General features: G+C 47.7%; 2 protein-coding genes across 3 annotated transcripts in view; one reads left to right on the top strand and one right to left on the bottom strand.

Moving 5' to 3' along the window:
* Positions 1-15,643, top strand: part of LOC109515072 (pyruvate carboxylase, mitochondrial) — a 134,926-nt gene that overhangs the window by 57,278 nt on the left and 62,005 nt on the right. Inside the window, 1 exon segment of the mRNA XM_019868643.1 lies at positions 498-680. Within this exon segment, the coding sequence (XP_019724202.1) occupies positions 498-680 (183 nt within the window).
* Positions 10,358-15,643, bottom strand: part of LOC109515066 (leucine-rich repeat and fibronectin type-III domain-containing protein 4) — a 28,579-nt gene continuing 23,293 nt past the window's right edge. For both annotated transcript variants that reach the window (XM_019868637.1, XM_019868638.1), the window contains exon 8: positions 10,358-12,697. In XM_019868637.1, the coding sequence (XP_019724196.1) occupies positions 11,386-12,697 (1,312 nt within the window). In that variant the 3' untranslated portion in view covers positions 10,358-11,385. The remainder of the gene's footprint in view (positions 12,698-15,643) is intronic.

The following is a 15,643-nucleotide window of genomic DNA, read 5'->3' as shown; positions in this document are numbered from 1 at the left end:
CACTTAGCGGACGTGATGTACTGTCTTCCCGCCATTCCATTAAAAAAAGCTAAAGCCTTGCAGTTTTTGTTAAATTCATCTCCGGTGCTTGGATGTGGGAATTTGAGGACGTCAAATAAAAGCAATTGTGGCGAACAAGAGCGTAACTGACACTTTTAGCGAGGGAAAGGGACTCTGAACAACACTGCTGGCATTCCTCCGCCCAGCACCGGTAGTACGCTAATGAAAACACTAAATCTTCCTGACAAATTGTGTATCCAAATTGCAGGAAAATCCGCAGTCGTAAAATGCACAGCGTTGTTTAAGGGCCGCTACATGTACAGTGGTGTGTAAAATATGGCGCCGCTTCGTGTGGCCCGTATCTGCTTGATGGAACTCCTTTTTACGTTTTTTACATTTTTTTTCAGTATGTACAGAATTGCGATTTGGACCAATTGCAGGTGGGTCTGGAATGCGCTGTATTTGGTTTGTCACCTTTTCGGTTTGTGCCCCACCAGGTGTTCCGAAGTGGCGAAGGCATGGGCATCCGTCTGGACAGTGCCTCGGCCTTTCAGGGCGCCGTCATCTCGCCGCACTACGATTCTCTGCTGGTCAAAGTCATCGCCAGCGGCAAGGACCTGCCCACCGCCGCCTCCAAGATGAGCCGAGCCCTGGCCGAGTTCAGAGTGAGGGGCGTCAAGGTAGGACAGCCGACCCGAATGTTAAATGCAGTCAAACCTCTGGTCACTCAAGACCCTGAAGGATATTGGTGAACCAAACTTTGCTTCGGCTCACATTCTTCAGTTGGTAAAGGCAAGACAAGGCAAATGTATTTGCATAGCGCATTTCATTTACAAGACGATTCAAATGGCTTCAGGAAAAAAAAAACATTAAAAGCATGACAGAGAAAGCAAACTCAAAATAGAATCATCTAAAAAAAATTTCATTAAAATTATTAAAACCAAGCATCAGTGGAGACAAAGTAAAAGATGGCGTGCAAGGCTCAAAATAAGCGGTTTCACATCGCAGTTTTCAGTTTGAAATGAATATTTTGCGCCTCCTTAATATCTATTGAACAGCAAAAATGACACTCAAGTGTTGAGACAAGCGTCAAAAGAAGAAAAAGAAGCACCGAGACGCTCCCTTAAAGCTTCGTTGGGCTCATGTCCCCTACGCGCTGTAGTCGGGAGTTCGAGGGAAGCTCTGTTCTCGTGAAGCAGAAGCAGCGGGCTAGCAACAGCGGAGTCGTTCCTAAATCAGTAATTAATCTCTGCGGCAGTGAAGAAATTACATTTCGGACAAGAATCGTTCTCACAGAGGGATGACGAGAAAAGATACAGAGCCATACTAAATGCTAAGCTAACCTCAGAATGACACAGCTAGCGAGCGCTTGTGTCAACAATAACACTTTTTGAAGATGTCTGGCTAGAACTGCGTTCAAGCAGAACACTGAATGACAACAAAGTATCTTTTGGAGGGAAAAATCATACACGCTAAATTGAACCCGAACCGAAAACGAATTAATTTCCATTGGTTTACATCAGCCAGGCACGGACAAATGGACTATCAATAGGCCCTTTGCGGCTGAAGCCAGAAGGCAGCCATCTTACGTTCAAACTGTTATTGACGATGTGTTTTTGTTTTCGCTGAAAACACTGCCATCGAGTGCGTGTTTTACGCTAGGATATCTGCATGGAGTAATGAGAGAGACTCCAAGCATTCCTGTATACGTCCATATAGCCGAGAGAAAGGGCCTAATGTTGAAAGTATATTAATATCCTATAAAATATTTAGAATTGATCAATAATGTTGTTTGTTTTCATAGTTGAGTCCCGATTATTTTAGGTCTGCAACAATAAATGTTCTCAAAATGACATTACAGTGGAGCTTTTTTTCCCCCAATCAATTTAACTTTGCTTCTAGACAAGAAAATGAAATTTGCTACTCTAGACGAGATGAATGTAAGAAATAAAAACCGCTGCTTCTATTACGAAAAAGAAAACCAATTCATTATATTGTCTTTTTTTATTGTTTGATAAAAACCCTTGCTTCTTTGGGAAAGAAAAAAAAAAGTTCCACAAAGTTAGAAAGGTGCTCCTCAAATTAAGTCAATGATTCACCAAACGACTCCAAAGGAAAAAAAAAACTGATTTCGAGGCTTAGCCTGCAAATGGGGATTAAATTAAGACAATAAAGGATGGATTCATCAGAATGCTGCAGTAAACAATCATGTTTTCAGCCCTGATTCAAACGACGTGACGGTTTGAGCAGACCTCGGGTATTCGGAGTTTTTGTGCCATAGGTGAGGAACACAGGAGCTAAATCCTGCTTCACTTTGTTTGGTCCTGGTTCTGGACACACAAAATCGACCTGCCCCGAACGATCTGAGTGCTCTGGATGCTTCATAGGGTACGAGTACATCTTGCATGCATTGTTGTCCAAGGCCATTTAGAGAGTGACAGACCAGGAGTAAGATTTTATCATCTATCCTTTGACTCCAGGAAGCCGGTGTTGTGATGTGAGGATAGTTGTGATATGGTCCAGTTTCCTGGCGTTTGTAAGGACTCTAGCGGCAGATCATCCGCAACTGCCTGATCAAATTTATTTATTTATTTATTCTTTTTTTTTTTTTTTTTTATTAAGACCTGAAAAGACACGATGACAGTAATGTAGTCTACTGAAAATAAAAGGTTTTCTGTGTCTGTTTTGGTAAACAGTCTTGGCACCAGGTTTGTGTGCCGAGGTTTGACTGTATATACCTGTATCATAAAATTCAAACAAGGTTGGAGAGACTCTATATATGTGAACATAGAAAACCCCCAAACAACACATCACAGGCATACAATGTGTTGAGCGATTAATGAGCTTGCCTAAAGAACATCTTTGTCATGATGTTTTACGGTGTTTATGCAAAAATGGACTCTCTTGCCAATCAAAGTGGAGATTTTTAAAGGCCATGTCTCAAACAAATGTCAAATAAACACTTAGCGGTCTGTCATTTAATGTACACGTACAAATATCCACGATGAGAAAAGAAAGTTCCAGTATCCAGTTCAGTAGCCGTAAATTCTCCGCAAACCTCACCCGCATGAGTGAAAATGGCAGCCAATTGGAGTAAAATTTACATTTTCCACATTGACATGCCTACTTTGTGCCTTTTCCTCAGTTTTTCACATTATGGAGGCGTTTATTGAGGTCCGTGTGTCATGTTGAGTTGAGTTCATCTTCCACCTGGCGTCCCTGCTCCCATTTGTCACTGATTACATCTCCGCAAGAACAGCAGATGGGTGGCAGGTTCGCAGAATCTGGCGTGCTCGTTGCAGTGCCAACGGATGTTTCCGCATTTTCCCGTAATTGGGATGTATTTCCTCAAGCTGTATGCAAGCATATTGCATTGGAATCATGCTGAGCAAGTCATTAACGCAATTATTTGTGTGTATCGTTTTAGAGACGGCCCAAAGCGCAAGGCGTTAAAGGCATGCTTGGATAGGTTTGGTGTGGTGGATCTTGACCGGCCCTTACCTTTTAATGGACCGAGTCTTCTATTTTCACTCTTTTCCGTTCGCTGTGTTCATACTCTTTTAAACCGCATTATGTTTCGCAATTTTATCATCCGTAGTATGGGTTGCAATCATTTTGTACAAACCACTCTGTACAAACCACTTGAAGTCTCTTTTTTTTTTTTTTTTTTTTTATTAAGACCTGAAAAGACACGATGACAGTAATGTAGTCTACTGAAAATAAAAGGTTTTCTGTGTCTGTTTTGGTAAACAGTCTTGGCACCAGGTTTGTGTGCCGAGGTTTGACTGTATATACCTGTATCATAAAATTCAAACAAGGTTGGAGAGACTCTATATATGTGAACATAGAAAACCCCCAAACAACACATCACAGGCATACAATGTGTTGAGCGATTAATGAGCTTGCCTAAAGAACATCTTTGTCATGATGTTTTACGGTGTTTATGCAAAAATGGACTCTCTTGCCAATCAAAGTGGAGATTTTTAAAGGCCATGTCTCAAACAAATGTCAAATAAACACTTAGCGGTCTGTCATTTAATGTACACGTACAAATATCCACGATGAGAAAAGAAAGTTCCAGTATCCAGTTCAGTAGCCGTAAATTCTCCGCAAACCTCACCCGCATGAGTGAAAATGGCAGCCAATTGGAGTAAAATTTACATTTTCCACATTGACATGCCTACTTTGTGCCTTTTCCTCAGTTTTTCACATTATGGAGGCGTTTATTGAGGTCCGTGTGTCATGTTGAGTTGAGTTCATCTTCCACCTGGCGTCCCTGCTCCCATTTGTCACTGATTACATCTCCGCAAGAACAGCAGATGGGTGGCAGGTTCGCAGAATCTGGCGTGCTCGTTGCAGTGCCAACGGATGTTTCCGCATTTTCCCGTAATTGGGATGTATTTCCTCAAGCTGTATGCAAGCATATTGCATTGGAATCATGCTGAGCAAGTCATTAACGCAATTATTTGTGTGTATCGTTTTAGAGACGGCCCAAAGCGCAAGGCGTTAAAGGCATGCTTGGATAGGTTTGGTGTGGTGGATCTTGACCGGCCCTTACCTTTTAATGGACCGAGTCTTCTATTTTCACTCTTTTCCGTTCGCTGTGTTCATACTCGTGTGGTACAGCTGCCCAGTCGAAGGAATATAGTGGATACAGATTGCTGTCACGCAATCCAATTCGATCTAAAGCTTGTTCAAGCATCTGTGGTTGACATGTTGGCGAGTTTGGGGGTTGGAGGCATCAGCGTTTCCAGGCGTCGCGCTAATAGTTTGCTCCCCCTCACTGCGAGCTGCAATTACATTCGGCACCGTGTAAAGCTTCCTTTGATGGTAAGACTGCAATGAAATGACAAAGGGGGGGGAGTGACACCTGCATTATGGCAGCAGAATAGGCGAAGCGATGCTGAAGTAGCATTTCAGTCATGGCCAGGAAAAGTGGTGTTTTTTTGTTGTTGTTGTTTTTTTTTTAATGAATTTCTGGTTTCTTTAAATTGGACTTCAGCGTACAAATAATGGATGACTTGTATTACAGGAAAAGTCGGCATTTCTTTTTAAAGACTGAAGTTCAGCTCTGTCACTTAAATGTCACAATGACATCAGTGCCCCCTTGACAAATAACTTGACACAAGATAGATGCCCTTATTCCAACTGCCGCCAGACTCAAAAACACAATGTGCGGGGCGAGGTCTACGGGGATAAACGGGATTTAACCGTCGGAAATCGTCTGTGACAACGGGGTAGAGGAAATGGGAAACGGGTACTTGGGCGATACTGAATGACAAAATAGACGCGGGTGGAGGAGGTGGTGTCGCTGTTGTATTGTGCGCTGGTTTTTTTAGTCGTGCTACTGTAGAGTCATCACATTCTTCAGCAGTGCACAGGCAAAACTCTAAAGAAAAATAATCCAATCTTATCCATCCATCTGGGGTTGGGTGGACCGGTCAGCAACCCAAGCGGAGAAGTCCAGACTTCTTTCTCCCCAGCTAATTTGTCCTGCTCTTCCAAAGCAATCCCAACGTGTTCCGAGGCCAGCAGAGAGCCATTGTCTCACAAGGATCTCAGGGGTCTTCCCTGGGCCTCCTCACCAAGAAGCATCCTGAACAGAAGCCTGAGCGACCCCATCTGGCTCCTTCCAATATGGAAGACCAGCGGCTCGACTCCCGAATTTTTCACCCTATCTGAAAGAGCACCCCTACAGAGGAAACTCCGTTAGTCCCCAACAATCTGGCTCCTTCCAATATGGAAGACCGTCTGCTCTACTCCGAGTTTATCACCCAATCTGAAAAGGTACCCCTACCAAGGAATCTCCGTCAGTCCCCCACATCTGGCTCCTTCCAATATGGAAGACCAGCAGCTCTACTCCTGAGTTTTTCACCCTATCCCCACACACACACACACACCCCAATATTCCTGGAGCACTCACTACAAGACTTCTCCAAGTCCACAAAGACTGGTCGGGAGACGGTGAAGTAACTCCACACTCTCAGCAGTGTTCGGAATGGTGCATGGAATGAGAAGACAAAAAATGACAAGGCAAAAAACCTTTTTGGCTCGACAGATACTCTCTCGACCTTCTCTTTGCCCTACGTTCTCCGCTTTCACAACCTGGCATGCAATCGGAGCACAGCTCGAAAAAGCATCGAAAGCAAAACTTAGGCACCCTCCCGTCTCCCAGTGCAGCAGCTGGAACATCTCCACATGGTAATTTGTCATCAGAACGAGGAACCAGAAGACGTTAGGGGAGCGAAGCTGGGGTGAAGTAGAATGTGATGACCTTGCAAAAGAGATGAAATTTGATGAGTCGGAGTGGGGGGAGGGTGGCCTCTTTGCAGAGTTACGATCTGTCACGCAGCACGGGGGTCAAGCCGGGTTCACTCTCGGGTAGCGCAAAGGAGCCACCGCTGTCGATGACGGGTGCAATTACTCGGCGCCACTGCAGGAGCCCGCGTGGGCAGCGAGAATAAAAGAAAAACAAATTGGCTTGGTTTGAAAGTAGGCAGCGGATGATTCAGTCCGCCGCAAAACAACAGATAAAGAGGGGCGGGGATGCTTTGCTTTCGTCTGTCATTGTCACGCTGCCTTTGAGTACAATTTAAGAAGCGCGTGTGCTCTTGAGAAACATGCATGCATCAGACCACGAGTCTTGTCATTTAAGTTGGTTGATTTGCAGCTATAGAAACATTTTTTTTGTGTGTGTGTGTGTGTGTGTGTGTGTGTGTGTGTGTGTGTGTGTGTGTGTGTGTGTATATGTGGACCTGCTTTCGGCATCTCTGGATTCGTCAGATCTGCCAGTTCTCATTAAAACTGAAATTTTTGTGTTTCTTCAATGCTAACCCTGAAGCTCGGGTGTATATAGATACGCATATCAAGATCGACGCCGCAAATGCTCCCCTTTTCACCAACGCATTAAAAAAAAACAAGAATACCGTGCCCTTTATTCATACAGTTCATCTGCGCCAAGTGCCAAGCTCTGTGCCGCAGCACAATTAGCCCTCAACCGATTGTACTGTGTACATCCATAAGCATTTATGTGTGGGCACACTTTGGCAATTATGGGCCATTCGAGCGCTGAAGCGCGACCGCAGATAAGCACGTCCGCGCCGAGGAGGAGGAAAACAATGACGACGTTCGGCATTTGACGAGCCAAACGTGCGCGGTCGACAAAAGCCTTGTTGACGAGACTTCGCTGCTAGCAGACGCATCTTCGGGTCACCGTGACCCGCCCTCAAGGACCCGACATGAATTCGAATGTAAACGGGCGATCTCGTTCTTGTCCAAGTCTGCTTGAATTGAGACTTTGATTTGAGATGAGCGGCACTTTGAGCGATGACTACAGACTGACTATAGTCAATGTGTACACGAGGAGCTACACGAGTGATAGTCAATTGTTTGGGTGACATGAAGAGGCGCAATGTCGCGAAGAGCACCCGTCGTCGTCGTTGTTGTTGTTTAGCTTGCTCCCGAGAACAAAAGTCTTCATTCTTATTCAAATGAGTTTAATTACGGCTTCTGCAGTGGCATGAGATCGCGCCTGTATTCGCTAATTGTCTATTCAAAGCAAAAATCAAACGCGGACTCCCTGACAAAGCCCAAGGAACCACGCGCTCGAGCTGTAAGTGCTTGTTATTGCCTCTGTTTGTGGTGAAGTGGCTTTGTCGCGGCTTTTAACTCATTCGCCGCCAGTTATTTCAAAGCCGAGTTCGACTGATCTTTCGGGATCCACAGAATATTGTTCTGTGATGTTAGAAAAACCAAACCTACAAATCTGACTTCAATAGACACGAGCAAGGTGAGAGCCTCTTCCACGCCTATCCGCTGAAAGACGGAAATATACGTCAGTGGTATTGAACAGTTGGATTCCAGTTGGCGAATAAAAACGTCCGCGGAGGTGAATAGGTGAAGGCAACAGTGAGCATCCCGGCACAGTGGCTGACGCTCTTCTGTCTCGAGTAGCGGCAACGGGCTGGAATATTTTGCACCACTATGGTTTATTTGGCCTTAGGCAACTTGGCTCAGCATCGCATTGACCTTGGGCGGACAGATTAAAAAAAACAAAAAAGGGTTACACCTCGACAACGCCGTTCCTTTCCCCGTTTTATTGTGCGTGCCGAGCAGCTTTAATCGAAGGTGTGAGGCACAATGGTCCCCCGGGAGCCTGCCTCTTGAAATCTGGGAGCACTCTGTAAATATTGCCCAAACGTTGTTGTGCGACCAGAGATAACGAAGGTCTCTCCCGCTATCAAAGTGTCGGCATCTTTTGTAGGAGCTCCTTTTTTTTTTTTGTTCATTTATGTTGCTTGTATTTTTTTTCCCTGTTTGCAAGAGATTTGGGGATATCAGGTGCTCAAACTTCAGAGGAGCCGGCAACTTGTTGCTTGTGACTGAACGGCTTTTGCATGCATTGCCTCACATTTGTACACATTTATTCATTCATTCATTCATTTTCAGAATCGCTTCATCCTCACTCGGGACACGGGTCGCAGGGGGTGCTGGAGCCTATCCCAGCTGTCTTCGGGCAGTAGGCGGGGGACACCCTGAACCGGTTGGCAGCCAATCGCAGGGCACACAGAAACGAACAACCATTCGCACTCACACCCACAGCAAGGGACGATTTAGAGTGTTCAATCAGCCTGCCGTGGGTGTTTTTGGAATGTGGGAGGAATCTGGAATACCCAGAGAAAACCCACGCAAGCACGGGGAGAAGATGCAAACTCCACACAGGAAGGCCGGAGCTGGAATTGAACCCGGTGCTTTTGCACTGTGAAGTCAACATGCTAACCACTCGACTACCAGGCCGCCTGTACACATTTACTCAAGTCAAAATGAGTCAGACACTCGGAAGTCCAGAACCTCTTTCGAATCGTGACCCATGAATGAGCCATGAAAAAAAAAAAGCAATTGAAAATGCCCATGGCGTGTCTGATGGCGGAAGGAAAAGAAAACAGACGGGGGTGGGGTGGGGGAGAGGATAAAAGGTCACGCGGAGGAAAAACAAAGAGCCGGTCATTAAAGTGACCATGACAAAGGACAAATAGTTTCTCCTTGTCTTGCCCAGAAATGTGAATCCAACGGAAGGCCGTCATGTTGAAGTTGACGGCAAAACAGCCTGTGAAGACGAAAAGGGCGAAAAGGAAAACGGTGCATTCAGGCTACTCAATCACTTTCGCACCCTACGAGGTTAAATCTCTCCTCCGTTTTTTCTCCCTCGGTCCCTTCCACTTCTGCCCGCTATCTGATCTTAAGTGCACCGTGTCGTAATAAACCGCCTCCAAGCGACACGGCGATACGACTTGCTCGCGGATGCTCTCCACTCATCCTGTTCACCGCACGAAAGACTCACTCGCCGGCTTCCCGCACGCGATCCGCATCCCTGCGTCAGCCTCCTTTCCTTTCATCTTCACTCCAGACTTTTCGTCCCGGCCCCAACCTGCGACCCAGGAAGGGAAATAGCTTCATCCTTTTGAATATCTTCGTGACGTCTTGAGGACGCCCAATTAGTATGCCGCTCAACACTCTTCAGGACTGGCCCGACTGGCCCTCGTGCGGAACGCGCTCATGCATCCCGAGTGGGCGGTTGCCCAGGCGGCACACCGGAGGCCGTGCTGTCACGATGACAGGAAATGTCACACTCCCCAGGTTCCTTTGGCTTGGGGCGGACGTCCGCCATTAACGCTTGTTCGTGTTTGAGAGGTTACGTGCCTGTGTGAGCGTGTTCATTATTCGGCGTTTTGGATTATTCAAATCCAGGGGGGCCCTGGTTTCGCCTTGAGCGGAAAAAACACGGGACTCTTGAGTCACGATGGCGGTTCTGTTTTTAAGGTAGCTAAGCTAAACACACCTTTGATTCATAAACCCAATGGCTCTCATTCGCCCCAAAACGTCGTCATGAGACGGTCGATGCTCCATACATATAATTTTTATTTCATATCATGTCCAGAGAACAATATTGACTTTGGCAAAATGAAAAAAAAAAAAAAAGCAAGAGAACAATGGTCATGTTTGAAACGGATCATTGATGTCATCGTTTCTTTCCAGAGGAATCTCTGTCTTTGTGTTTTGTATTTTGCGCCTTTGATTCTGTCACCGGATTTTTTTCTGTTTTTTTTTTTTTTTTAATTTTTCCGAACATCATTCACAGAAAATTCCAGACAAGAGAAAGGCATAGTGCAACAAATACTATTATTTCGATGTGTGTGTGTGTGTGTGTGTGTGTGTGTGTGTGTGTGTGTGTGTGTGTGTGTGTGTGTGTGTGTATCTTTTGGACTTCCCGCTGATTGGAGCAGGAAGATGTTGTTCTGTTGTTGTCGAAACAAGGTCACAAGGTTTGTTTCTCCTTCTGTCCATCTTGCGATGCTTTTGCTCGGAAAACATTCACCGTTTCGTTGGAAATATTCCGCGTGGCACAAATGAAGTGTCAAAAACAACCCAAACATCGTCTCTATCTCACATTGGGTCACTTTCAGTCCAGGCTGCGAAATTAACGATGAATTCAGTGTAGTGTCGTCACTTTTCAATCACAGACACCTGCGTGTTGCGAAAAAAAACAAACAAAAAAAAAAATACCCCCACGTGGAACAGGAACAGAGGTGCTGGACTCTAAAAGTGCTCACATAGGCGCACATAAACACACACACAGGCACAGTGACACACATCCTGTCCGCGATCCTTCTTCGCATGCACACCAGAAGCAGCAGAGCAAGTTCGTGTCGCCAGGAAAAGTTCCATCCTACGCCGCCGCCATTTTGTAAATCCGTATCGACTGCATTGTATGCCCGCCGTTGTTTCATCGTGTCCGTCCGTGCTCGCGCCGGCGCGCATCGATTGATCGCGGCCAGCGCGCGCAGCTCGGCATTGATGCTCCTATAATCCGAAGGCGCATGGCCGGCCAAAGTTCAGCAGCCACAGAGGACGTACGCGAGTCACATTCTTTGTTGAGCCGAGTCCGAAAACAATTTGACAAAGTCCAGCCACATCGAAGCGTTTTGGAGTAGTTGTTGTTTTTTTTTTTTTCTCCCCTCTCGTCATCCCCCCCTGCAGTGTTGATCCAGTTCTGTGACGGTGCTTGATCCAGTGCAACCCTTTTGCGGTGTTGCGTGGGATGCGGCAGGTTCTATTAGCGTCGAGGCTTTGCTCGGATCCACGCTGAGCTCTTAACCCTTCCCGGCGTCTTTGTTCTCTCCTCACCTCTTCGATTGTTTGTCATCTTGAGAACTTTTTTTTTTTCCCCTGACTGGCTCTGTTGACCTGAATGCCATAAACGCCCCAAAGCTATTGACTAGATTTTTTTTTTTGTGTCTTGAAATCAATCTCTGTCCTGTCCCTCCTTCATCTTCAGATACAATCTTCCTTCCGTCATTTGCAGTCTCTACTTTCCCGCTGGCATTTTTACACCACGCTTTCCTCCAGCTCTTCGGCGCTCCTCCCATCCTTCTTCGCTCTCTCCCTTCCGGCGCCTCCCCTCCCGGTAGCCACCCCGGAGTTGGAGTTGGAGTTGGTTGTGTTGTAGGCGTGGATGTATCCGCGTTGAAACTCGCATTGCGCTCCGAAGGGGCCGGCGCTTTCGCCCTCGTCGCTGGTGGCGGAAGAGCCGGTGCTGGTGGTGGTGGAGGCGCACTGCACCAGCATCCCGTGGAGCGACTGGCTGCGCCTGGTCCAGATCACGCTCAGCCGCTTGGCGTAGCTGATGGCGCCGTAGCGTTTGGCCACGGTGGCGGCTGCGTCGGTCGCTAGGGCGACGGAGGAGCCCATGTCCAGCGAGTGGCGCCGTTTGCTGACCGTCCCGCGGGCGGGGTTGAGAGGGGACATGGGGCTCTGATAAGCCTGAGAGGAGTTCCATTTGTCCCGGCCGGGGGAAGTCATCCTCCAGGCCAGCATATCGGAGTCTCTCAGGGGTGCCGCCAGGGAGAAACTGGCGCGGTTGGTCAGCTCTCGCTCCAGACGCGGTTTGGGGCCTTCCCTGAAGCGTGACTGGCGGGGCAGGGTGGATGAAATGGAGGCGGGGTAGTCGATCAGAGTCCTGTCGCTTTCCGCGCTGTACGGCGGCGCTTTGTCCGGCTTCCGCTGCCGCACCACCAAGGCCATCTCCCCTCCCGCCCCCGCCGTGGTGGAGACCACGCCCCCCGCCGAAAGAAACTGCTCCAGGTTGACCTTCGGCTTGAGCCTCGGCTTCGGGGGCAGTTTTGGCGGCTGAGAAGAAGCGCAATCTGCAGGTTCCTTGTCCTTTTCGCCCTCCCCCGTTCTCTTGGAAGGCAGACCGTTCGGGAGGACCACCATCATCATGTCACCGGCGCCGTTGGACTGGTAGCAGCCACCGCCGTCTCCTCCTTTATCCCGTGCCGCCACGCCGCTCCCCTGACCGCAAAGCCCGCCTCCGACCTCTGCGTTGCTATCGCGACACAGGATGTGGTCAGAGTGATCGCACACGCGGTGGCGAACCATCAACGCCACCGTGAACACCAGGAGGGTGACCACCACCACGCCGCCCACTAAGATGGTCAGCGTTCCTCCCAGGAAGTGAGCCTGCAGGGAGCTACAGGCCGGGTAAACGTCCTTGGTGGAGAACGTGGTGCAGCCCAGCACTTTTGTCGCCGCCAGCGCTGTGATGGAGTCATCGTAAATGGCCAGCACGCACAAGTTGTAATCCACTCCGGACACCAAGTTCTTCAGCAGGAAGCGGTCACTGGTGGATGGCAGGATCCTGATGAGGGCGAAAGAAAAAGAAAGGTCATGCGTGCGCCGCCAACATTCCTCGCCGGCCGAATGTGAAACGGTGCCATGCGGACTGTTGTGGTGAGAAAATGGGAGGTTTTGAGAGAACCTGGGGGGCAAGGAGAACGCAACAGCCCACCAGTGAATACGGCACGAATTGAAAATGAGGCTATTGATGAAGCGTGCGCCCGGGGAGCGTGAAAAGAGAACTCTGTCTGCCTGCGTGTGCGTGCGCGCACGCGGCTCTTGCTCTCGAATTGCCCGAAGAAGCAAATGTTGGGCCATTTTGTGGGCCTCCGCACTTCATAAGAGGCCATTTTAGGTGCAGGCAAGATTACAGCAATGCCGAGGCGTTGTCGTGCGTTTGACAAAGTGTAATGTGTCAGCGTATTGCCACCAGGCAATAGTGTCATTGCCGACTGTAAATGTGGAATCGGCAAGCGCTTGTTTTGGCTCATATACGGAGAACCGGTGTCCATTTGTCATCTTTTTACAGCAGCCGCCGACGCTAACAAACCACGAGGTGCTGCGTTGTTGGACCTTGGATGTGTTTGTAGGATAATAGCTTGAGCACGTTTTGTGTTTGTGTGGCGTGTAGGAGAGCGGAGCACAGCTCGAGTGTCCCTCGCCGACGGCTACGACTTTGGCCCTCCGCCCTCACCCTCTTGTGTGGGCAAAAAGAAAACAAAAATGTTTGCGTCGTTGACAAAAATGTGAATCCTTTCGCTTTGTTTTCTAGTTTTCCTTCATCTCTTGGTGGCCGTGACCGCGGTGGGCTCTTGCTGCTTATTTGGTTTTGTACAGTGAAACTCCTCTACAACGAAATCATGTTTGCAGCAAGACATTTTTCACAACAGGGGGTTTTTTCACTGTAGCAAATTTGATCTCAGATGTAAACACACACGTACACACAAACATTTGTGTGCTCTTTATTTTTATATGAGCATACACTTATTTGACACTCATATAGTCAATCTAGAAAGAAAAAAAGGGAAAGAAGTTGCGAAATTTACGATCAGCATTCACTTTCACTTACATTATTGTGTTTTATTGTTTTTGTTATTGTAAAGTGTCCTTGGGTGTCTTGAAAGGCGCTTATAAATAAAATTATATTAGTATTATTATTATTAGATAAATTTCTTGGATAATGTCTTTTATTTCTGCTTCCTCCGTCTTTCATTTTGATCACTTTTACCCTCTCTTCCAGCGTCAGAGCTCTTCTTGTCTTAGCTGCTTGACATCCAAAGTTCCGTTTTGTAGCCATTTTAGCAATGCAACGTTCTTGCCGCATCTGAAACTAACAATAACAAGCACTTCCTGGACTACTGCGCACATGTAAACCAGTGTGGTGGTTGCTGTTGCCGTTTCCGAACGAAGCAGTAGAGGTCGCTGTTGGATTAGACTTCGTTGGAGTGAATCTCGTCACGAGGCAAGAGCAGAGAAAAAGATTTTGTATAACGCAACAGGGTTTTTTTTTTTCGTTGTATGTGGGGCGGGAGAGTGAGAATGTTGTTAATGCATGATTTTTTTTCACACTAGGGGGCATTTCGTTGTCGAGGAGTTTCACGGTATATGTGCATGGACCACATGAGTCACATGACTAATAAGCCTGAAATGATGACACCCCCCGCCCACTAGTTTTTCCCGTGATGCAAAATGAAGTAACGCTATGCCAGTCTGTGGCTAATCTGAACAGCTTCCTTGCGCAAGCGGCCATGTCCAGATGTCATTAAGTCACCATAGATTGACATCCGATGCTGACAGAAATCCACTTAGGAACTCCTCCTACCCCGTGGAGGCATGTGGTGTTGCCATGGCAAAGGTTCATTACTTGGCCCAATAGCGCAGCACTCGAAGTGAAAAGAATCCGACGGCACAGCTCACGTGATGGAACACGGTCGTGACAACGCTGCCGCAGAGTGTACGCCAGGCGGGAAAAGTGGCGCCCAAGTGGCTTTCCGTGTTCCCAAAAAAACATAAAAATAAATGTCGAGGACTCTGCACTGCATTTGAAAGTCTATCCAAGTGCCGTTTGATTTGTATTCTGCGCAAGCGGGGCATACTGTGCCAATGCGTTTGCCGCGTGGATTAAAATAAGCATCCCGGAATGCTATGCATGCAAAAGTGGGCCGCGCAGAAACACGCATACACCTCGAGTCAAGCCTTAAAGTCGTTTTCTTAGTGTGCCATGTGTGCCCCCCCCCCCCCTCTCTCCATCGTTTGGATTGGAATCATTCCCTGTTAAATGTGTGCTCCGCCTCTGGTTCTTTTAATTTTTTTTCCGTTCCGACCTTTGTCTTTGTCTCACTGCCCCGCCTCTCACCTCCAAGCTGTTTCTACCGAAAGCCACAAATCCTTTTGTCTTTCCTCGCCGGACGCTTCCTGACCTCGCGCCTTCTCTCTGCGCCTTTTTTTTTTCTTCCCCCACCAGACATTGCGCTACATCTCCATTAGCCGCGGCTATATCTGCGCGTGCCATTATTTAACAGCCAAGGTCGCGTCTTCTCCATTCTCTCCTCCCGGCGATCATTCTTTCTTTAGCTCTCTCTCCACCTTGCCGCTCCCTTTCCCTTCGTCTTATATTTCCTCTTTGTCCACTCTCCCTATATCACCGCTTTTATCTTCCACCTCACTCCTCTTTTTATGAGGCTGTGAATCTCTCTCTTCTCCCCACCACCTGAAATGTACAGACGCCATTCATTGAAATGCCACCGTTCTTGTCATCGCGTAGCGTTTTCAACTTTTCACAAGCGGGGTTGGCAAATTAGACCTCGGACGTGACCCAAAGTGCATCGATGAAGTGAATGGGCGGACATTTGGGATATAGCATCACGTGCCGGGTGTGTGCACCCGTGTTTCTCAAATGCTTCTAATTCTGGTTAATCCCCCGCTGAGGCACACTGACACACACAAACACAGATGTCGGTGGGGGGGG

This window comes from Hippocampus comes, unplaced genomic scaffold (genome assembly GCF_001891065.2).
Source record: "Hippocampus comes isolate QL1 unplaced genomic scaffold, H_comes_QL1_v1.1 scaffold382, whole genome shotgun sequence".
Lineage (NCBI taxonomy): Eukaryota > Metazoa > Chordata > Actinopteri > Syngnathiformes > Syngnathidae > Hippocampus > Hippocampus comes.
Note: the sequence above shows the minus strand (reverse complement) of the source record. Positions and strands in the feature narration are given on the sequence as shown.